This window comes from Ranitomeya imitator, chromosome 7 (genome assembly GCF_032444005.1).
Source record: "Ranitomeya imitator isolate aRanImi1 chromosome 7, aRanImi1.pri, whole genome shotgun sequence".
In the NCBI taxonomy this organism is placed as follows: domain Eukaryota; kingdom Metazoa; phylum Chordata; class Amphibia; order Anura; family Dendrobatidae; genus Ranitomeya; species Ranitomeya imitator.
Genome location: NC_091288.1, coordinates 63115720 through 63140232, shown reverse-complemented (window position 1 = coordinate 63140232; position 24513 = coordinate 63115720). Strand labels below are relative to the sequence as shown.

Below are 24513 nucleotides of genomic sequence, written 5' to 3'. Positions count from 1 at the left end.
CCGGTTCACTATGTAATTTCGCCGGAATTTTCTGGAGAGTTTCAAATATGTACATTTTTGGAAAGACTATGGTATAAGCAATAAGAAAAACAATGTTTCCATTTGCCCCGAGTCCTAAGTGGCCGCCATCTTGGATTTTACAAAATGGCTGATTTACATCGATTTTTGTTAATATCTCAGCTTGTAAGTAACGTAAAACTTAAATTTTGACAGCTAAACATACATTTTGAGTACTAAGAAATGCAGTGGTATCCAAATAAATACTCTATATACGACTACAAATTGTATCGGTTTATATTTGAACAAATTTTCGAACTCGAAAAGCAGAGAGTTAATGTTTTTAACTTTTGAACAACCAGAGTGTCTTTACATATCGCCACCATCACTGTCATCATCAGTTTCATATTTGGTCTGAGTGTCCTCGTCATTCATACACTCGCTGTCACACTGACAAAGATCGGTACAGGATAAGTTATTTTTTCGGCACGAACACCTTGAAGAAGAACAGTCATGTTTGCATTGACAACTAATCATCTCGATTATTGCTTTTGGAGCTGGAAGAACATCTGTCATGGTTGGTTTCAACTGTCCATCCAACCCTTTGTGATAGCCATTCTTCTCGGGATCCAGCTGAGAATCCTGCAAAGCAATGTTAGCTTGTCCCCACACTCTGGCTTGGATATGGACTCTGAGGACATGTTGTTTTAGAGCTCCGAGTGTAGGAGGTAACCTGTCACTTTCTGCCATATGCTTGCAAAATAGATGCCATCGCAGTTCGGGAATATTCTTAATAAAAATGCCTTTTGGAGAGTAAGCAAAACATACGAAGGTAGCAAGAGTTGACAACATAGTTTTGCTCACTTCTTTTTCAGTCGAAAGCATCTGCAGAGAACTGATTACATCTGGTGTTGCGTTCATGTAAGCTTGCAGCCAGATTGCTTTGCCAATTCGAGAGAACCTTCCAGTTGTGTCAGCACCAGTGAATGCATGGAAGGCTGTCAAAGCCTTTGCTCTGTCTGCCCCTATGACTCTCCTTATTGGCTCTATCTCGATCATCCCAGAGACCATTGAAATCGATGTATTCTTCAGCATGAGGTCATAGTTAGCTATGACCAACACCAGTACATCGGTATCAGGGGAGAAGAAAACCATCCTTGCATCCGGTGGGTTTCGTTGTGTTGCCAAGACAGCTTGGTAGATCAACAGTGTGTCTGCTTCTTCGTGATTGTTGTCGTCGAAAACTAAGTTTTTGTTGCTCCTGGTACACCCTGAAGAACAAGTGATGACCAGTTTTTGTGATGAACTGTTGAACTCTAGAGTCTTTGCAGCAACATAGTTGGTCAGGTCAGCCTTTGTCTTGTCATGTGAAAGGAACCTGTTCATTGGAATATGATTAATGTTTGTTTCATCTCTGACCTGGTACTGAATTGGTGCCTTTCCTTTTCTTCTTTTATCCCTGGTAGCATCCTTGAGAGAATTTTCCCTATACGTATCAAACACAAGGATTATTTCATCGTAATTTTCTGTGAGAGACATAAGCCTGTCATTGAAGCAGTAACTGAGATCTTTGACTGTCACTAGTGTTGCCGGTTTCTTGGCCATCTTTTGCAGAAGAACCATTCCATCTACCAGGGCTATCTTGCGACTTGGATCATCTGATCTTGTGTCCATCCTATCTTCTGGCTGCAGATCTTTCTGTGGAGTTTCTACTATAACCAACTTGTTAAGGAGACTGATCAGTTTCGATTTGTCATGGCATGGTAACATTGTACCATCTGGAGCAAAAAAGGCTCTTGGGGTCAGAGTGAATTCGTAGTTCCCAATGGCCACTTTCTGGTTTATGTCTCTGTTGGACCTTGCCAAAACCATCATTCTTCCATACAAGTCCTTGGTCTCCTTAAGATCAACAGTCTTGTCTCGGAGTTTTACTGTGGTTTTCTTGTTTGCCGACATGAACATCCTGTTGTTCTCCTTCTTTACTGGTGCCCATAGGCTAACATCCCCATTGATTCGCGCCAACATATAGTCTTCATACAGCTTTTGACCTGTCTCATCTGCATTCAGGATCATTTTTACATACTCATCAGGGATGTAGGCATGGGTGATTACATTGTGCAACTTGTCACCTACAACAGCAAATGGGTTGCCATGTTTCAAAATTGCTTCCTTAATCTTGTCAATAACATGATGACACTTCTTGACTGCACTTGGCCCAAGATCGTGATGCTCTCTGGTTTTGTCACGTTCTAAATCAAACTGTCTGGTATATTCTTTGACAACTCGGGAGAGTTCAGGTGTGGCCATGAAGAATCTCTGACGAGCATTGGCATTGTTCGAGATGCCGACTATGCCAGCGTGGATTTTCATCAGCTTGTTCAGATGCTCGCATGCATGGTCCGCCCCAATGGATACAAATGGGACAGCACTTTTCGTGACTGAAATGTTACCCGCTTTCATTTCTTCCCATGTTTGAGGGTGATTTATTTTAAGGTCATGCATGTCCGTGATATACCTTGGCCACAATCGCTTGTATTTCATCCGGTCAAATGCAAAGAAGAGCTTGCTGAGCTGCTCTCCGGCTTGAAGATGAAGCTCAAGGTCTGCATTCCTGGTTGCAGCAACAAATAAAAGGATTGTTTCCACTCGCTGTAGGTAGTTCATCATTGACTTGAACATTGCATTTTTGGATCTCTGTTTCACCCATGTTTGAAAGACTGTGATTATGTCAGCAGTGGTCAAGGCCTCTAGTAGGGTAGTGCTTGCTTGTTTCACTGACTTACTTTTTGTGTTCTTGTTTTCCTCAGAACAGGCAGCTTCAATTCCCTCTGTTGCCATCAAACACACCTGTTTTAGTTCTGGATTATCAATGAAGAACTCGTCCAGCAACAGTTCATACAGAGCAACATATGTATATGTGTGAGCACGAAGAGCACGCTTGTAATGGGTACATTTCAGTATTTGCCTTGTTGTTGCAGACCCATACACATCACCTTCTATCCATGCATCATCAATACCCGAGTTCTCCGTAGAGGTACCCAGAGCGCGCAGGGCAGCCATTACAACATGTAGCTCTCCCAGTCGTGGAACAACGGTGCGTTTCAGATCAGGTCTTGCATCTAGAAGTTGGACAACCTTCTCATACAGAGCCATATCAAATGAAATAACAGTGGGATGATCTTCACCAACAGTCAACTTCCTCAGTTCACTTGCTTGCATGATCACAGTCAGCAAGGTTGACCACTCGTGTGCTAGCTCTGGTAGCAGTGGTAAGGCTCCAACTTTGGTAAATCGCTTGCTTTCGGACAACAGTGAGTTGTATCCTGACCATCCAGGAATTTTGCTCGATGCTTTCTCTAGTTGCTGCATTCTGGATACAGCAGTAGCAACAATCCATCCAAATTGTGAAAGTTGGGAAGAACCTGATATTTCCTTGTTTGTGACAAAGTGTTCTGATCTTTGGGTATGTTGTACTTTTGGCTTGTCACAGTGCAACATATGTACATGGTATGGAGTGACAGATAAAGTGTGGGCATCTGTTATCTTCAAGGGTGGTGCAACTGGTTCTCCAACAGCATCTACTTGCTGATATACAGCAGTAATAGTTCCATGTGTGGTTCCTTTCCCATCAGGGGTATCCTCTGCAAAGTCTGTGTTATCAACTGCAAAGAACACAAAGGTACCCTTCTTCAAGAATGGTGGCACGTAAAGACCTTTTAACTCTCGGGTGTTTTCTACAACAGCATTAGCCAAAGCAGTTTCCATTCGTAGGGTACGGCCATAGGGAACACAAAACCCATGTGAACTAAGAAGATTCATTAATTTCTTATCGCGAGTTGTGTGATGAACAGTCAGAGCTAGCCCCAGGACCTGTGGGTTTTCTCGTGCGTTGGGTTGTCTGAATACTGATGATTCGGTTTTTGGCTTGTAGTTGACCTGGCGTTTTGATTTGAATTCATACATGATGTTCTGACTCATAGTGAGTGCTGCTCGGTCAACAATTTTGGTCCTTCTTTGAGTTTCAAGGCTGTCAATCGGCCCTGTTATGATCCAACGGATAGCGGAATATAATTCTGCTGGAACGTCGTTTATGTCACTAGTGACCGTTATGGTGTTTTTATCATTGACTTCCGTTGTAAAATTAGCAATGCTTTTCCTAATTAACTGTGCTGCTTTGTAGATTGTCTGCATGTTGTCTGCATCATCACTACGACATTCCATTGCAGAATTAACCATGATTTCCTCACAGGCTTCTGGTGAATAAAGAACTGCTGATTCCCTTCTGTTTTTTGAAAGACAGGATTTCAGATGTGGCAAGGCATTCATTATAATTTCTTTGAGCCACTTTCTAGTGAATGTAGGTTTGTGATTTTCCACGCCTTCTATACCAAGCATATTCAAATAAGTGGTTTCGATATCTTGTATAGATAGATATGATTGGTTCTGTGTTTGAATATCCACTAGGTTTATCAACTCTAGCAGACTTGCACGTTGTAATAAGGGTTCTTTGTGGTCTGTTCTGTTGGTACTACGTTCTCGTTGTCCATGAAAAACATGCTTTGTCCAACAGCTTTTGTGGTACCGGACGTCAATAGAATGTGCATCCCCTGGTGCAATGCATGTGTTCAGTCTTGTTTTCAGTGTTAAATTATCTGATGTTTCAATAGCTTGTTTCAACGATTTCCCTGCGTTGACTGTCCTCACATTATAAAGCTTCTCATTCTCATCGTTCTGACAAAAGAAACATTTTTCCTTATCCAGTGGCCATGTATGTGACCTCGTGAATGGTGATGAAGAGTCAGATGTTAATGAACCTGATTCGTCCATTTCAGCACGTCCTCTTTTTAATCCTCGTTTCTTGGTAATGTGGCTACCAGTAGCTAATGCATGTGCATAACGGTCCCGGGCTCGTTGTATTTGGTCGTTGTTAATTGCATTTGTGTAACAACTTCGATGGTAGACTGCCTGATGTGTAGCGATTGTGTCTTTCCTGTTGCTAATCCGTCGATGGATATCAACATAGTTGCCATCTTGTAAACTTGCCCTCTCTGCTACTATGTCCAAAACGCGCTGGTAAGACTGTATCCGAGGATTTTGCACCAACTTCTCATTGCCATTGGAAGACTGACAGAGCATACATAGCTTCCAGTTGATAGGTGCCTCACCTTCACAAGTGACTTCAGTAGCTTGTGGTTTGTCTGTCATGTTCAACTCCTGTAATAAAAGAAAAAAAAAACATGTGATTCCTGTCATTATGTATTATTATGTCAATACTAATTAATTATAAAAAACTGCTGTAGTAAATATCTAAAACACATCTGCAACTAGTAATATTGCATTTCTTAGCCCTAAAATGTATGTTTAGCTGTCAAATTTTATTTTTATGTTATTTATAAGCTGAGATATTAACGAAAATTGGTTTTACGTCAGCCATTTTGTCAAATCCAATATGGCGGTCACGTGGGACTCGGGGCAAATGGAAACATTGTTTTTCGTATTGCTTATACTATAACCTTTCCAAAAATGTATAGTTTTCAGACTCTCCAAAAAAATCCGGCGAAGGCCTAAATCAATACATAGTGAACCGGACTATTTCCTGCATTATCACTTAAAAGGGACTCTGACAGCACAGATTATTGTTCAAACAAAGTCCGGCCACTCAGCATAAAGCTGCAGACAATCGTTTAAATACACCTTCACATCTGCTTGCTTTCCATCTATGCTTCACCTGCTTTTTTGATTGACAGCTCTGTGTTCACAGATGCAAAGAAGGGTGGAGATGGATGGAAAAATCAGCAGGTGGTGAGATGCATCTACAGTTGTGGCCAAAAGTATTGACACCCCTGAGTCGGATAATACTCCGTTTCTTCCTGAAAATGATTGCAATCACAAATTCTTTGGTATTTTTATCTTCATTTAATTTGTCTTAAATGAAAAAAACACAAAAGAGAATGAAGCAAAAAGCAAAACATTGATCATTTCACACAAAACTCCAAAAATGGGCCAGACAAAAGTATTGGCACCCTCAGCCTAATACTTGGTTGCACAACCTTTAGCCAAAATAACTGCGACCAACCGCTTCCGGTAACCATCAATGAGTTTCTTACAATGCTCTGCTGGAATTTTAGACCATTCTTCTTTGGCAAACTGCTCCAGGTCCCTGATATTTGAAGGGTGCCTTCTCCAAACTGCCATTTTTAGATCTCTCCACAGGTGTTCTATGGGATTCAGGTCTGGACTCATTGCTGGCCACCTTAGAAGTCTCCAGTGCTTTCTCTCAAACCATTTTCTAGTGCTTTTTGAAGTGTGTTTTGGGTCATTGTCCTGCTGGAAGACCCATGACCTCTGAGGGAGACCCAGCTTTCTCACACTGGGCCCTACATTATGCTGCAAAATTTGTTGGTAGTCTTCAGACTTCATAATGCCATGCACACGGTCAAGCGGTCCAGTGCCAGTGGCAGCAAAGCAACCCCAAAACATCAGGGGACCTCCACCATGTTTGACTGTAGGGACCGTGTTCTTTTCTTTGAATGCCTCTTTTTTTTCTCCTGTAAACTCTATGTTGATGCCTTTGCCCAAAAAGCTCTACTTTTGTCTCATCTGAACAGAGAGCATTCTTCCAAAACGTTTTAGGCTTTTTCATGTAAGTTTTGGCAAACTCCAGCCTGGCTTTTTTATGTCTCGGGGTAAGAAGTGGGATCTTCCTGGGTCTCCTACCATACAGTCCCTTTTCATTCAGACGCCGACGGATAGTAAGGGTTGACACTGTTGTACCCTCGGACTGCAGGGCAGCTTGAACTTGTTTGGATGTTAAATATACTCATTTCCCCAAAACAGAAAGGAGAAAAACCGAGGCATACGAAGATAAAAATTATATAACAAAATTTTATTAAAGAAACAATAAAGAACAAAAATTGATGAGCCCAACGGATATATAAATACAGAAAAACTAAATAAAAACAAACAGCAACGGACCAACATGGGAAACAATAAAGAAATTGCCATACAATGGCATGGGCTATGAAATAAAGGCGCTGGAAAAAATATATATACGACCAATTATAAACATGTACCAAAATCACGACTAAAGTGCTCAGTGCTAAAGAAAAGCAGTCTCAATGGAACTGCAAATCACTAAAAGTGATAAAGTACATGTCAAATGAACATTTACCAGCTTCCTGCCTCAAATACTGAACGCTATTGTAGCAGCCCAACCGCCATAAGGCTAATATATAAATGAATGTAACTTACATGCTGCGTACAAGTGTACCTATCCGGTCCGTGCTGCCACCCATCTCGGCTTTGGGAAAATGGCCGCCGCGATCTCTTCTGCGCACGCGCGGCATCCTGCGGCCATTTTCCTGAAGCCCCGTGCAGCAGAGCACTCCATCTGCGCACGCGCGGCCCCAGGAAGATGGCCGCCCCCACCGATGACAGGGGGTAATAGCGCAGATCGCGCGCTGCTTCTTCACGTGCGCGCAGTGGATTCGTCACTGCGACATGCGCACACCACTGCGCCACCAACGGAAAGCTGGGGAAGAAAAGAGCGATGTCACCACGCCCATCTGACCAGACCAGCCTGATTGACAGGCGAAAACGGCGACTTTGGTAATGTATTTCACAGCATAGGTGGGGAATCGGGGTACACTACATACACTATTGTAAAGCACAGCGCAGGCCCTATTTAACAGTATTTGTATCTCAATCTGAAAAAACGGGGTGACAGGTTCCCTTTAAAGATTTCTCTGTATTTTCATGACTATGAAAATTGTACATTCACACTGAAGACATCAAAACTATGAATTAACACATGTGGAATTATGTACTTAACAAAAAAGTGCGAAACAGCTGAAATTGTCTTCTATTCTAGGTTCTTCAAAGTAGTCACCTTTTGCTTTGATGACTGCTTTGCACACTGTTGGCATTCTCTTGATGAATTTCAAGAGTTAGTCACCGGGAATGGTTTTCCAATAATCTTGAAGGAGTTCCCAGAGATGCTTAGAACTTGTTGGCCCTTTGCCTTCACTCTGCGGTCCAGCTCACCCCAAACCATCTCGATTGGGTTCAGGTCTGGTGACTGTGAAGGCCAGGTCATCTCGCGTAGCACCCCATCACTCTCCTTCTTGGTCAAGTAACCCTTACACAGCCTGGAGGTGTGTTTGGGGTCATTGTCCTGTTGAAAAATAAATGATGGTCCAACTAAACGCAAACCGGATGGAATAGCATGCCGCTGCAAGATGCTGTGGTAGCCATGCTGGTTCAGTATGCATTCAATTTTGCTGTCACCAGCAAAGCACCATCACACCTCCTCCTCTATGCTTCACGGTGGGAACCAGGCATGTAGAGTCCATCCATTCACCTTTTCTGCGTTGCACAAAGACACGGTGGTTGGAACCAAAGATCTCAAATTTGGACTCCTCAGACCAAAGCCCAGATTTCTACTGGTCTAATGTCCATTCCTTGTGTTCTTTAGCCCAAACAAGTCTCTTCTTCTTGTTGCCTGTCCTTAGCAGTGGTTTCCTAGCAGCTATTTTACCGTGAAGGTCTACTGCACAAAGTCTGCTCTTAACAGTTGTTGTAGAGATGTGTCTGCTGCTAGAACTCTGTGTGGCATTGGCCTGGTCTCTAATCTGAATTGCTGGTAACCTGCAATTTCTGAGGCTGGTGACTCCGATAAACTTCTCAGAAGCAGAGGTGACTCTTGGTCTTCCTTTCCTGGGGCGGTCCTCATGTGAGCCAGTTTCTTTGTAGCGCTTGATGGTTTTTGCCACTGCACTTGGGGACACTTTCAAAGTTTTCCCAATTTTTCGGATTGACTGACCTTCATTTCTTAAAGTAATGATGACCATTCATTTTACTTTACTTAGAATTTGTATTATGGCAAGAAAAAAGCAGCTAACAGTCTATTCAGAAGGACTATCAGCTGTGTATCCACCAGACTTCTGCACAACACAACTGATGGTCCCAACCCCATTTATAAGGCAAGAAATCCCACTTATTAAACCTGACAGGGCACACCAGTGAACTGAAAACCGTTACCGCTGACTACCACTTGAAGTTCATCAAGAGAATGCCAAGAGTGTGCAAAGCAGTCATCAAAGCAAAATGTGGCTACTTTGAAGAACCTAGAATATAAGACATAATTTCAGTTGTTTCACACTTTTTTTGTTAAGTATGAAATTCCACATGTGTTAATTCATAGTTTTGATACCTTCAGTGTGAATGTACAATTTTCATAGTCCTGAAAATACAGAAAAATCTTTAAATGAGAAGGTGTGTCCAAACTTTTGGTCTGTACTGTATATTTAATGCAAAGTCAACACTGCTCATCGCCAAAAGAACACAATACCCACAGCGAAGCATGTGCTGGAACTGGGGCTTACGTAAAGGTGGAGAGAAATATGTACGATTCCTAAGATTAGTCAATTTTGCAACAAAACGTTCAGGCCTCTGCTAAAAAGCTGAAGAGGAATTTCACCTTTTTAGGATTAGAAATGGTAAAGAGAGGGGCGCAAGAGCGCAGTTACCAAAATAACAATTAGTTTACTGTGAGGTAAAATTCTCACTTTTACGTGTTGAGTATGCACAACACGTATAGTAAGTATGATAGGAGGGCTGCAGATGGCACCGGACCCGCGAAGCGTCTTCAAGAAATTCTGGATAAGATATTCAAGATGCCGACAATTCCTCGCTCCTTCAAAATCAGGCAAGGGAATCCGAGTTCAGAAGAGTTGCATACTTTATTCAGGGCTCTAAAACTACGCGTTTCGTGGACGTCCTGTGCACTTCCTCAGGTACCCTGCCTGATTTTGGAGGATCGCGGAATTGTCGGCATCTTGAATATCCTATCCAGAATACCTTTTTAGCATGACAGCTACCCTAAGCACACTTCCAAATAAACATAAGAATGGCTTCACCAAACGATGATCAAAATTTTGTAATGGCCACGTCCGAGTCCAGACCGGAATCCAATTGAAAATCTATGGGTGACCTGAAGATGACCCTGTACACTGGAGATGTCTTTGCAATCTGACAGATTTGGGTTGCTACTGCACGGAATAGTATATAAAGATTTCCAATTCTAGATCTGCCATGCTGATAGACTCATACCTTAAAAGATTGAATGCCGTCGTAAATTCAAAGGGTACTTTGAACGTATCTGTATATTTATTATGCTTATTTGTGTGCGTAAAGAAAATAAAATCTAATATTTTATATATTTTTTAACTTGCTTTTCTAAATCACTCCGCCCTTAATGTTTGTAAATAAAGCATTAAGTAATTTTAGCAAACGTTGGTGTCCGCTCCTTATGAACCCCATCACCTCTGTTCTTTGCCATGGCACAATGTGTCCTGTCTGTTTGTGGAGTCTATGCACCCATAACTTTTTGTGGGACATCAGCTTCTCTTGGATGCAAAGGACAAGCTCAGCGTCCTGCTATTTTCCTTTTTTTTTTGTCTTCCGCTCGGCTGCATGGTTCTTACCTCCGCCGTGTCCTAGAGATGCTCAGTTGGCTGTGAATGATGCGTCCCAACACAAAGCCAGCGAGCATGTTAATGAGCTGATCACTTTATTGAGAGCAAGCTGTTGCATGTTTCCATATCATTGTTGGTATATTAACTTCTCCTCCTGTCGCGTACAAAGAAGGGGCTTACCCGACAAGAGCAGGATCTCATTCCGTCCAGAGTTCTCTTGCCTTCTCCCTGCTGCTTGCTTATTTATATCTCCTATGTCTTAACCTCTTTGCAGAGGCTCATTAATATTTAACGACGTTGCTCCGGGTTAAAGTGGCGGGTTAGCGTGGTTTCTATCACACAAGCCGCTCCGAAGGCTGGAATAAACAAATGCATATGTATTGATGCTACAACCCTGGCATTTTGGTGCAGGGTTATTTCGCAGATGGTTTTGTAGCTTTCCTCTTCACAAGTCTGACCGTCATCATTTGGTTTTTCTACTATACAGTCTGCTCCTGATCTGTAATGCAGATGTGCTCCTGGTAAAGATCAGTCACCCTCCTTTGTCTAAAACAGCAAAATACAATTATATGTGTGCGCACATATATACATGGATATGCTGTGGTTCACTGGGGCCACGGGTTCATATCCTGCCAGAACCACCATCTGTTTATTTTTCTCGTATTTTTATGGATTTCCTCTACGTATTCCAGTTTCTTTCTGAGAGTTTTTATGTGTGAATGACCATTTATCCATACATTAACACAAATTAGTTTACGGTAAGTTGTAATGATTGTTCTTGTACTCCGCCTTTGCCCACCCATGCCTGTGTGTATGACTTTGATGATTTTATTCTTGCTACAAAAGACCAGATGTCCAGATGCTCTGTTTCTTTCACGCTACTTATGAGGGACCTTTTAAAAAAAAAAAAATGGCCAGTTATAATTGAGCTAAAGAGATTTTCATCACATAGTAAGTGTTGGTCTAGACCAGTGATCCCCAACAGGTCGTGTTTTCAGGATTTCTTTACTATTGACCAGTTGATAGTTCCATCACCTGAACAAATCAAAGGGAAACCTGAAAACATGATTTATTGGTGGTTCTTGAAGATTGGAGTTGGGGATCACCTATCTAGACGGTATAGTGTTAGGATATGGCACTGCTTTGTAATTAGTGGGGCTCCAACTGCAGGAACCCCTAGAATGAAGAAGCCATAGCGTTGGTTAAGAGTTGTCCGATCACATGTGATCTATCGTGAGAATAGTTCATTAATATCTGGTCGTGGTCTAACACCTGACACCCCAATTAATTAGCTGCCATTAAGGATAGGTCCTCAATATCATGTAGTCAGAGAACCTCATTCTCTGACAGAACCCCAAGAAGCACGCCCATAAAGATTGTTTTAAATAAGTCTGTGTAACTGTCTATGTAGTGTGTATGAATTAATGTCCTCTCCTCCTGCCATCTGCTCCAAGATCCAGTGATGATCTTCTCCGAGATCCAGATACTGCTCTCTGCATGACCCGGTAATGACTTTTACAATGTAAGCTTATGGATCGTCAGAGCGAGGCTCAGAACAAGGCTCCATAACCTTACGTTGTAAAAGTCACTAATGGCTCACACATAGATCGATCCGGATAGTCAGCAGAACGGTGATGTCACTGAGAAGAGGAGCAGAGCAGTGCTGGATCCCGGTGAAGACTGATTGCTCGGTTTCTCCCCACCCCGTTACTACCAGATGGCCTCGTTACCGAAGGAAATTAATAGCGTAATGGACAGCAGCATTCAACAAATCTTACGATATGCTCACATGTTGAATATTTGCAGCAATATTTTCTGCACTACAAATGTGTCTTTTGGCAGGAGAGATGCAGGGCGCAATATGCACATTTTTCAATAAATTTTACTTGCGTTTTTTAAGTGCTCTTTTATGCATTCATTTGAATAGGTGAAAAACACTAGAAATGCTGAAAGAGCTGATGCTTCAGATTTGAAAGAAAACATTGATATTTAAAGTAGGCATGGAAAAAAATCAGCATGTGCATCAGATTTGAGAAATCGCATTCATTTTATTCATATTGTCAAACAATGTTTTATCCCACTGGGGGAAAAAAACTGCTGCAAAAACCCAACGTGCACAAGTCCTTTCTCACAGCATGGGTATTCCTAAAAGGCATCTGTTATGTTAGGTGCCGCTCCTTCTGCTCCAGCATCTATGCAGCTTATGTTCGGCTCATCAGCTATGGAACGCTGCTTGTTATCTGCTCTCAGTGGGATTTGGTTACAGAATGGTGCACGTGCTAAGCTGGGTAATGGAGAAATACAAATATATATCTGAATCTAATATTTTTCCCCTTGGATACACGAATTAATTGAAGCGGCAAAGATTGATGCGGCTCGGGAGCTGGACGCCGCTCAATGGTTAATTAGTTATGAGTGTTCCAGCTTTCTGTTCCAATCGTACATGATGTGACATGATGTGATCTGCTTCTTGTGCACACACATTAGAGAAATGCTCATGTTGGAAAGTTATATGGGTGAATGCCCTCTTTTTACTCAATTTGCAGTAAGCTGTGGAGCGCCGCACATCCATTAATCTGTTTGCTCTGTTTTGCAGATGAAAGCTATTACCAAGGTGGGAAGTTCCAGTTTGAAATTGAGGTTCCAGACGCCTACAACATGGTGGTAAGCTAGTCCACATCCATCATACTCGATCTACGCTCCCCGGCGTCCGACGCCAACTCTTTTCTGTTCCCACAGTATTCCTAGCAGACCCCTCCACTGCTCAACCTTGTGTGCCCTGGAAAGGTTAGAGAAACAAATCCCAAATAGAAAAGTCCATGTAACTCCGCATGTCAATAATACCTTGGAAATGAGATCATGAGAGCTATTCATAGAGCTACATAGCCCTCCAGAGGAAGAGGACGCTGCTTCACCACCCAAATCCATCTGCATATTCAGAAGATTATTTATTAATATTCTACAATAATATTTTACTGGTTTAAAACAAGGACAGAACCCTACCGGTGGACAAAATGGGTTACGATTCTCTATTATGTAGATTTTTTTTTTGTACTAGCTGCATGACAAAGATTACTGCTAAGACCTGTCTTTTGTTCAGTTTCCTTACAAGTGACGTAACTGGTGCTTCGGTTTGTAATTCTAGAATTTTTGTTTTATATAGTTAATATACTGTAAAAAAAAAATTATTTGCGTCGGACATGGAAACCGTGATGAATTGGATTTCATAAATAAAATATAACTTTTAATGTTTCAAATTCAAAGTAGCTGTCAACTTCATTTCCCTCCTGTATGATGTTTTGGCGATTTGAAAACTTCTAATGGTAAGAGCCAGACATTTTGTAACTGAGCACTGATTCACTTTATCTTTTTACTTGTTTGCATACGTTTCTTGCCAGGTATTGGCTAGCCTCATTTAATTTGAAACATTAAGATATATTTTATTTATGAAATCTGATCCTGCTGACCCTTAGTTAGATTGACTGGATCCTTGTTCCCTTAGTGGTCTTTTGCCTATTAATTAGATTATATTGCCAAATCTAAAAGGTATTGAGTGACTTTTTTTTTCCTTTTCTTACTATCATAAAAGCATGGGTTGCTAAGTGAGCCAACAAGACTTTAAGGGTGTTTTTCATTTATTTATTTTTATGAAAAATACAAAACAGAATGGCAGTTAAAAAAAAAAGGTACTTATTTTTCAGCGCCGCTTATTTTTGAGAAATAAGTGTATAGCGCCCGCCCCCCACCGTTGGAAAAATCTCTGGGGTCTCAGCTACTGTTGTTTAGCTGGAGGACATGATCAGGGCCTTTTTTACGGTCTCCTGTCACATGATTGCCGTTGTTCACTGAATAACGGCAATCACAAAAAAATAATTTCTCTTACCTCTGATATGAACTAACATATCAGAGAAGAGGGAAATGGGTCCCCCCCGATAGCTCCGCCATTCCCGATCCCCCCTGCTCCATCCCTTGGCCCTCTACATCCTCTTCCTGGGAAATAAAATGGCGAGCACAGTGTGCCTACCGAGATCTGCTGGCTGGTACCTGGGAACAATAGAGAAGTTTTCCTATTAGTTCCATTTCATTACTATGATAAACACTATCACAGTGATCAAAATAAAAAATTTTTTTTTAATTAATAGTAAATTAAATCCACTTTTGTAACCCCCCCCCCCCCCCCGCTTAGATACAAATTATAAAATAAGTTTTAATTTTTTTTCCATTCTTTGCAGGCAGGGTTGGAGATAGGGTTGTGTTGGGGTTAGAGTTAGAATTGGTGTTTTTTTCAAAAGTAAAAAAAAAGACGATTTGATGGCTAGTGTCGAGAACAAGTTCTCGCTACTCTAATTTCCATTGGGTGCTCTAGTATGCGCGCAGTTTCCAGCATGTTTTTATTGTATGTTTAATAGCCGCAAAACATGCGGGGCAGGGACTCTAGCGTGTCCTTTGAGCATCCGCGATATTCTGTGCAAACCGGAGTGACAAGCACTTGCACTCAACACTAATGACAACGTATTCAATATGTCGACCTAATGTTATCAAATTTCGTGTCGTACCTGTGGGTTCAAAATGCTCACTATACCTAAATCCAAGGATAAAATCCTAGTTTACAAAATGGGGTCACTTGTTCATTGTTAAGGCACATCAGGGGGTCTCCATATGCGACATGGCATCGGCTCTCAATTCCAGCCAATTTTGTGTTAAAAAATTTAACGTTGAGGGGCGTTCACTTCCGAGCCCTGCTGTCCCCCCAAACAGTAGATTTCCTCCTCAGATGGGGTATCGACTTGCTCAGTAGAAATTGCACAACAAATTTTGTGGTTAATTTTCTTCTGATACCCTTGTGAAAATAAAGAGTTTGGGTCTAAAGTAAATTTTTTGTAAAAAAAAAAAAAAAAAAAAAAAAAAAAAAAGTTAAATGTTCATTATTTCCTTCCACATTTCTTCAGTTCTCACAAAGCAACTGAAGGGTTAATAAACATCTTGAATGTTGTTTTGAACAGCTTGAGGGCGTGCAGGTTTTAGAACGGTGTCGCTTTATAGTTTTTTTTTTTTTTTTGTCATTTAGACCCCTTAAAGTCACTTCAAATGTGACATGGTCTCTTAAAAAAAAAAAAAAAAAACGTATATACTCGAGTATAAGCCGAGATTTTCAGCCAATTAGGCTGAAAGTGCTCCTCTTGGCTTATACTCGAGTCGTTGTCCCAGGGGTCGGCGGGGGAGCGGCAGCTGTCCATCATACTCACCTGCTCCCGGCGCATCTCTGCATGTCCCTGCTTCTCCCTTCCCGTAGCTCTTCCTGTGTTCAGCGGTCACGTGGTACCGCTCATTAAAGTAATGAATATGGACGCGACTCCACTCCCATAGGGGTAGAGCCGCATATTCATTACTTTAATGAGCGGTACCATGTGACCGCTGAACACACGAACAAGCTGCCGGCGTTAGAGACCATCCCTTTGGAGAAGCGGAGACCGCACCGAGAGGGGGAGTATAACAGGGGAGGGTGAGCATTGCGATATTCACCTGTCCCCGTTCCACTGCAGCGCGCAACTCCGTCTTCCGCGTCCTCTGGCTGTGACGTTCAGATCAGAGGGCGCGATGACGTGTTTAGTGTGCGTGCCGCCCTCTGCCTGAACAGTCACTGCAGAGAGACGGAAGACAGAGCGTCGCGCGGCGGTGAAACGGGGACAGGTGAATATCGCAAGTGTCTGTGTCCCCGCCTGCTCAGGACAAGAGATGAGTATGTCATTTTTTTTTTCGCAGCAGCAGCAGCATATGGGGCAAATGTTTCTATGGGGAATCTTATGGGGCCATTATCAACCTTTATGCAGCATTATATGGGGCACATTTTCTATGGGGCATCTTATGGGGCCATAATCAACCTTTATGCAGCATTGTATGGGGCATATTTGTGTATGAAACATCTTATGGGGCCCTTCATAAACTTTATGGGGCATATTTTATTGTGGAGCATCTTATCGGGCCCATCATGAACTTTATGGAGCATTATATGGGGCGTATTTTGTATGGAGCATCTTATGGGGCCCATCATAAACTGTATGGAGCATTATATGGGGCTCCTGATTCAATATGGATATTCAAAAACACTTAACCTACTGATGTCTCAATTAATTTTACATTTATTGGTATCTATTTTTATTTTTGAAATTTACCAGTAGCTGCTGCATTTCCCACCCTAGGCTTATACTCGAGTCATTAATGTTTTCCCAGTTTTTTTTTGTGGCAAAATTAGGGGACTCGGCTTATACTCGAGTATAAAAATGGTTTTGTAAATGTTGTCGGAAAAGCGAGAACTCGCTGGTCAACTTTTAACCCTTCTAACTTCCTAACAAAAAAAGTTTCCCAAGTTGTACTGATATAAACCAGACATGTGGGAAATGTTATTTATTAACTATTAAAAATTTGGAAAATTGCAAATTTTTCTGAATGTTTTGCCAATTTTCCGTTAGTTTTTAGTTGTATCGAAGAAATTTTACCAGTATCATGAATTGCAATATGTCACGAAAGAACATTCTCACAGTCAGTGGGATCCGTTACAGCATTCCAGAGTTATTAACTCATAATGTGACACTGGTCAGAATTGTAAAATTTGGTTTGTTCATTAAGGTCAAAATTGGCTCTGTCACTAAGGTGTTAAACATGTTGTCCACTTTGTTGATTTGAGTTTTTTTTTTTTTAATGCCCATCATGGTATAAGATTATAAAGGAAGCCGTATACTCACCTTCTGATGTCTCTGCTTTTTTCCTATTGCATTTTTGAATCATTTCTGGAGAAAAGGGTTATTCTTGCTTCACTCTCTTCCATATCTGTAGGTGAGCTGAGTAAGTAACATGTCTACTGATATCTGCCGGGGCATGTGTGCAATCTGAAGGTATCATGATTTTGTCATATTTGGACAGGTGCACAATACCTGCCGATCTCGCATCCATCTCAGCAACCAGTAGGCTGCAGTAGTTGTGGTGCCACTGACTCCACTGACTCCTCAACATAGAAATAAGCCTACATTTATTTATTTTATTGATGCAGGATGATACAAAGGCGCTTATGAGTAATTAACTTCCATAACAAATCAACCATTATTAATCCCTTAGTGACCAAGCCAAATTTTTGCAAGAAGCCAGCTGCTGCAGCTAACTCCTGTGCCTGCTTCTAAAGGCAAATGAATATTCACTCCATTCCACGCCCATGAGCGTGGAAAGGAGTGAATATTCATCTCTCTATAATAGCAAGCACAGTGTTAGCCGCAGCAGCCGGCTTCTTGCAGCTGCCCGGCGATCTAGTGTGCCTGCTACTTAAGGCAATGAATATTCACTGCATTCCATCATAGGCGTGGAATGCAATGAATATTCCTTCCCTTTAGTAGCGGCAAACCTGAAAGCCTGGCAGCTGCCGGAACCCGGCGGCTGCGGCTAACAATGTGCTTGCTAAAGATCAATGAATACTCACTGCGCTCCACGCACACAGTCCCGACGTGGAGAACAGTGAGTATTTTGGCAGCTGTCCTCGGAGGCTTGCAGGCAGCGCATGACGTTACTGCCATGTGCTGGTTACAAGCATAAAGCAGCTGCTGGCACCGGAGCAGGACACTGCTAGGGCGCGCAGGGAAGGTAAGAATTAGTGATGAGCGAATATACTTGCTACTCGCGATTTCTCGAGCACACTCGGGTGACCTCCGAGTATTTTTGAGTGCTCGGAGATTTAGTTTTTATTGCCGCAGCTGAATGATTTACATCTGTTAGCCAGCATAAGTACATGTGGGGGTTGCCTGGTTGCTAGGGAATCCCCACAAGTACTTACGCTGGTTAACAGCATCATTCAGCTGCGGCAATAAAAACTAAATCTCCGAGCACTAAAGAGTACTCGGAGGTCACCCGAGCGTGCTCGAGAAATAGCGAGTAACGAGTATATTCCCTCATCACTAGTAAGAATGCTTTTTTTTTTTTTTTTTTTTTTCTGCTGGGGCCATGCATACCAGATCGGAGATGGAGGCTCTGCATACTACGATAGGGTTTGGGGCCAATCATGCCAGGACATAGATGGGGCCAATCATACTAGGATAAGGATGGGGCCATGTATACCAGGACAGAGAAGCGGTCCCTGCCTTACCAGGATAGGGATTGGGGCCAATCATGCCAGGATAAGTATGGGGCCATGTACACCAGGACAGAGATGGGGTCCCTGCATGCCAGGATAAGGATGGGTCCCTGCATTACCAGGATGGGGGATATTAAGTATAGAATTGACCACATTTTTTGCTTCCATTTTTTCTTTTCTAATTTCCCCCTCTAAAACCTAGGTGCTTCTCATAGTCCGAAAAATATGGTGCTTGTACAAGTTCACCAAGAAAAAAAACAAACTTTTCGGGATCATGTTTGCATTGTGCCGCTGTCGTGCATAGTTCAAAAGTTATTCCCTTTCAAAATAACTGAGCTGAAAACTGGATATTACTATTCCCATAGTCCAAACAGGGTGATGTTACGCAGTCAGACACATCTAGCCTGGCCAATGTGAAATGCTAACATTACCATGTCCTGTACGCCTCTTTACTGACCTTTAGGGCGATGTGAAATATAAAAATATAGACATACAAATGCTATTAAAATACTTCTAAATTATTAAAAGTGTATAAATTGCAAATAATCCAAAAGTAGTCCATCTGTAGTTTCCATAAGTAGGACGCCTTTCATATTAACGTAAACATTGAACACTAATAGAAGTTCTGTTTTAGAGCTAATTCTTGTCTTTAAAAAGGAAAAAGAGCTCAAAGTACATAATACTTAGTGGACCAGTCTCCAGATTTTTTCATGATGAACTGGTGGCAGAGCTGAATATTATTTATTTATTTTTAAATTTCGCCTCTCCGTTGCAGAGATACAGTTGTGGCCAAAAGTATTGACACCCCTGCAATTCTGTCAGGTAATACTCAGTTTCTTCCTGAAAATGATTGCAATCACAAATTCTTTGGTATTATTATCTTCATTTAATTTGTCTTAAATGAAAAAACACAAGAGAATGAAGCAAAAAGCAAAACATTGATGATTTCACACAAAACTCCAGAAATGGGCCAGACAAAAGTATTGGCACCCTCAGCCTAATACTTGGTTGCACAACCTTTAGCCAAAATAACTGCGAGCAACCGCTTCCGGTAACCATCAATGAGTTTCTTACAATGTTCTGCTGGAATTTTAGACCATTCTTCTTTGGCAAACTGCTCCAGGTCCCTGATATTTGAAGGGTGCCTTCTCTAAACTGCCATTTTTAGATCTCTCCACAGGTGTTCTATGGGATTCAGGTCTGGACTCATTGCTGGCCACCTTAGAAGTCTCCAGTGCTTTCTCTCAAACCATTTTCTAGTGCTTTTTAAGTGTGTTTTGGGTCATTGTCCTGCTGGAAGACCCATGACCTCTGAGGGAGACCCAGCTTTCTCACACTGGGCCCTACATTATGCTGCAAAATTTGTTGGTAGTCTTCAGACTTCATAATGCCATGCACACGGTCAAGCAGTCCAGTGCCAGAGGCAGCAAAGCAACCTCAAAACATCAGGGAACCTCCGCCATGTTTGACTGTAGGGACCGTGTTCTTTTCTTTGAATGCCTCTTTTTTTTCTCCTGTAAACTCTATGTTGATGCCTTTGCCCAAAAAGCTCTACTTTTGTCTCATCTGACCAGAGAACATTCTTCCAAAACGTTTTAGGCTTTTTCATGTAAGTTTTGGCAAACTCCAGCCTGGCTTTTTTATGTCTCGGGGTAAGAAGTGGGGTCTTCCTGGGTTTCCTATCATACAGTCCCTTTTCATTCAGACGCCGACGGATAGTACGGGTTGACACTGTTGTACCCTCGGACTGCAGGGCAGCTTGAACTTGTTTGGATGTTAGTGCGGATGTTGGATAAAGAACCTCGACTATCTTGCGTTGAAATCTCTTGTCAATTTTTCTTTTCCGTCCACATCTAGGGAGGTTAGCCACAGTGCCATGGGCGTTAAACTTCTTGATGACACTGCGCACGGTAGACACCGGAACATTCAGGTCTTTGGAGATGGACTTGTAGCCTTGAGATTGCTCATGCTTCCTCACAATTTGGTTTCTTAAGTCCTCAGACAGTTCTTTGGTCTTCTTTATTTTCTCCATGCTCAATGTGGTACACACAAGGACACAGGACAGAGGTTGAGTCAACTTTAATCCATGTCAACTGGCTGCAAGTGTGATTTAGTTATTGCCAACACCTGTTAGGTGCCACAGGTAAGTTACAGGTGCTGTTAATTACACAAATTAGAGAAGCAACATACATACATACATACATACATACATACATACATACATACATACATACATGATTTTTCGAACAGTGCTATTACTTTTGTCCACCCCTTTTTTATGTTTGGTGTGGAATTATATCCAATTTTGCTTTAGGACAATTCTTTTTGTTTTGTTTTTTTCATTTAAGACAAATTAAATGAAGATAATAATAACAAAGAATTTGTGTTTGCAATCATTTTCAGCAAGAAACTGAGCATTATCTGACAGAATTGCAGGAGTGTCAATACTTTTGGCCACAACTGTATGAGCAGTTGAAGTATTTGATCCTTAATGAGTTAACTTTTTTGTTAATACCCACGTGTACTTATCAGTCAGTTTTTCCTGGGGGAGAGTTCTTCTTTTTTTGTTTTGTTGGTGCCTGCTTATGATTGGTCTGCATCATACAGGGAGAAGAACAAGCCCCACAACAGCTTAGAGAAGGTTCCTCAGTGTAAGATGTAATGACAGACATCCCAGATCTCCTGGTCTAAAGCCCCCGTCACACATAGCGAGATCGCTAGGGAGATCCCTGCTGAGTCACAAGTTTTGTGACGCAACAGCGACCTCAGTAGCGATCTCGCTATGTGTGACACGTAGCTGCGATCAGGCCCCTGCTGTGAGATCGCTGGTCGTGTCGGAATGGCCTGGACCTTTTTTTGATCGTTGAGGTCCCGCTGGGTAGCACACATCGCTGTGTTTGACACCTTACCAACGACCTCGTTGACAGGAGTCCCTCATTGAGGTCTGTTAATCGTCATGAAATAGCTGCCATGTGACATCGTTGTACAGGTCGCTACAGGTCGCCGCATCGCTGCTGCGTCGTTGGGGAGATCGCACTGTGTGACATCTCACCAGCGACCACATAGCGACGCAGCAACGATCCCTGACAGGTCGTATTGTTGTCGGGATCGCTTTAGCGTCGCTAAGTGTGACGGGGCCTTAACCTCCTGCATGATTAGGAAGCACAGATGAACATTGCCTTTCTCTGCATGTCCAGAGATGTGCCAGTAATCACACAAATCTCTGCTGTACTCAGAGCAATGTGAGATCACATCATGGTGTCAAAAATCGTGGTAAATTCGTGATAAATCCGCGGGTAATCCGCAGTGCAGTTTACCTGCAGATTTTGCAAAAACAGTGCGGAAAAATCCGTACACCAATCCGCAACGTGTGCACATAGCCTTAGGAAAAAGCTCAGCTCAGCTTACGTTGGAGCAGAGGGGCGTATGGACTTACTGACTTCAAGGACAACCGGAAGGCTTCAGCCTCTTGTTCATTCTTCTGCCTAGATATAGAAGTTAATGATCCGTTTTCTAGATCACTGGAACTTACGAATATGTTAATCTAACGGAACAAGCATGCAGTGACCAGGCCATACATTGAATAGTATAAAAAATCTGATTCCTTTTTTAGTCTGAATGTTATGTCTGTAATGCTTCTTCCAGGCCTTAACAACTGTAACAAGGAAATGGCCTGCTGGTGTACAGAATTGCTCTTTGATGGGTCATGATTCCCTTGTCGAGCCCTGAGCCAGTATTTGGCCCCATATTGTAACAGCGCACAGCTGATAAGATGCTACTGCTGGTCTGTGTAAACCCTATAATATATTTTCGTAGTTTTGTTTAACAAGTTAAACAGTTTGCTGTTTAGACCCATATTTGGCTAGTCGCATATACAGCAGCCGATCTCGTCTTCCAGGCCCCACCTCATTAACATGGCATATCCTCCCTATTCCTAGTGCAGCCATTGAGGGTGCACAGAGGGCACATCAACAGCGTGGTCATTATTGAGCAAATGGCAGAACTAAAAAGGTGTGGCTTAATGGTAGTAAGTGGGTGTGGCCTTATGGTAAATGTGGGTGGGACTTAGTAGGATCAGTGATTGATGTTTTGCTATTGGACAGAGGACTCGGTCAGAACTGGTGAATGCGATTGCCTGGTGAGTGATGTGACTGTCCGGTTATCAGTGGGGTGTGTGACACGTCCTATAGGAGGCTCGTATGTGTGAGTGTGCGAGGCCAGTGCCTACGGCAGGAGTGGTGCACGTAGTGCACAAGTCCTGCGTGTAGTGGTTTGTGAGTTGTGTCCTTTGCGTGACTTAACATTATGTGTATGTGACATGTCTCCTAAGTTTCAATGACGTGTTTTGGAAGTGTAGTTTTCCAAAGGGTGAGTTTACCTGCTGTTATGTGGGGGGGAAAAAACAGCGCCAGCGTGCAGATATGCCTCAGATTGATGCTGTTTTCAGTTGACTGTTAATGGCTTTTTAGAGGGAGTCTGTCACCCCAAAAATCGTATCTGAGCTAGGCCCACCGACATCAGGGGCTTATCTACAGCATTCTGTACTTCTGTAGATAAGTCCCTGATGTATCCTGAAGGATGAGAAATAAAGGTTAGATGATACTCACCCAGGGAAGGTCGCGCTGCGGTTCGGGTCCGATGGGCGTCCGGGTCCGGTGCCTCCTATCTTCATACGATGACGTCCTCTTCTTGTCTTCTTGCAGCGGCGTCTGCGCACTGCAGTACTTTGCTCTGCCCTCAACAGGGCAGACAAAGTAAGCCTGCGCTTCTTTAAGGGGGTTCCATTAAAAATCTGAAAAATGCACCACTTCGCTTTAAAAAAAAATAAAATGTGACTGCTTGGTTTAAACTGTCCTTCATACATGACAGACCCTGTCCTCCATGTTCTTTCTATTACTCCATGGAGATGTGGCCACATACAAACCTAGCCCACTTACTTTTGCTGTCCAGTGGCTGGTAAATACAGTCACGTTATACCCTTTACCTCTAGGGTGGGCCACCGGAGTCAGCTTACTGGTGGGCTCCAAGAATCCCTGTGTGACATGGAGTAGGAGCATTCACTGATACAGGGGAGAGCTGATCTGATGGTTTGAAGACCCGGAGGCAGCGGTCAGAAGGAGCCACAAAGCCTTCAGCACTGCCGAGCACCATGAACGCGGCTTGTGATCATTAATTTTGTCGTTTACCTTGGGCTGAAGCATAATGAGACTACGGTACTTTGCCTGCGATGCCATCTGGTACCAGTCGGGCTCCTTTGCACCAGCTATATGGATTCTTTTTAAGACATAGAAGATGAGATTTTGTTTTGGCCATCGGAGCCAGATCTGCCCTGTCACTCACAAGCTCGATTTGTTCTCATGGTATTTTTAGTCTTATTATGTTGCATTTCATTGCAATAAATGTAGCATATGTCACGCCAGCTTGGATATTGTGCCGCCAAACCCGTCTGCCAGCTCGGAGTGGGCTGGAATTCACGCTCATTATGTTATGTCGAAATCAACGTGTGCACTTACTAAAATTATGTATTTAAATGTCTCCTGGACTTATCGTCAGACTGAAAATAGGTTAAAGTGTAATGTAACTCACGGCAAGTCTATCATCACATATTCAATTACTTCTGCTGATTTAGGGGGTTAAAGCTGTTGTAATTCACATTCTGTAGAATTATATATATATAACTGGTGTATATTATTTATTACAATATGCATTGGGGGCGGAAATAGAAATGTACAGTCATATAAAAATATATAGCACGTCACTCTGTAACTGGGAGGTGCTCGGAGAGGGATACCACCCCCTTAATACCGTAAGTACAATTCAAAACATTCCGGCACTCATAGAAGTCTGCAAATTAGATTTATTCCAATGCAATCCCAATTTATAACGTTTCGGTCTGAAACTTAGACCTTCATCAGACGGATTGCT

At 42.4% G+C, this 24513-nt stretch overlaps 1 protein-coding gene across 2 annotated transcripts in view; it reads left to right on the top strand.

Moving 5' to 3' along the window:
• Positions 1–24513, top strand: part of UBE2F (ubiquitin conjugating enzyme E2 F (putative)) — a 272936-nt gene that overhangs the window by 128487 nt on the left and 119936 nt on the right. For both annotated transcript variants that reach the window (XM_069733384.1, XM_069733385.1), the window contains exon 5: positions 13069–13136. In XM_069733384.1, coding sequence (XP_069589485.1) covers positions 13069–13136 — 68 coding nt within the window. The remainder of the gene's footprint in view (positions 1–13068; positions 13137–24513) is intronic.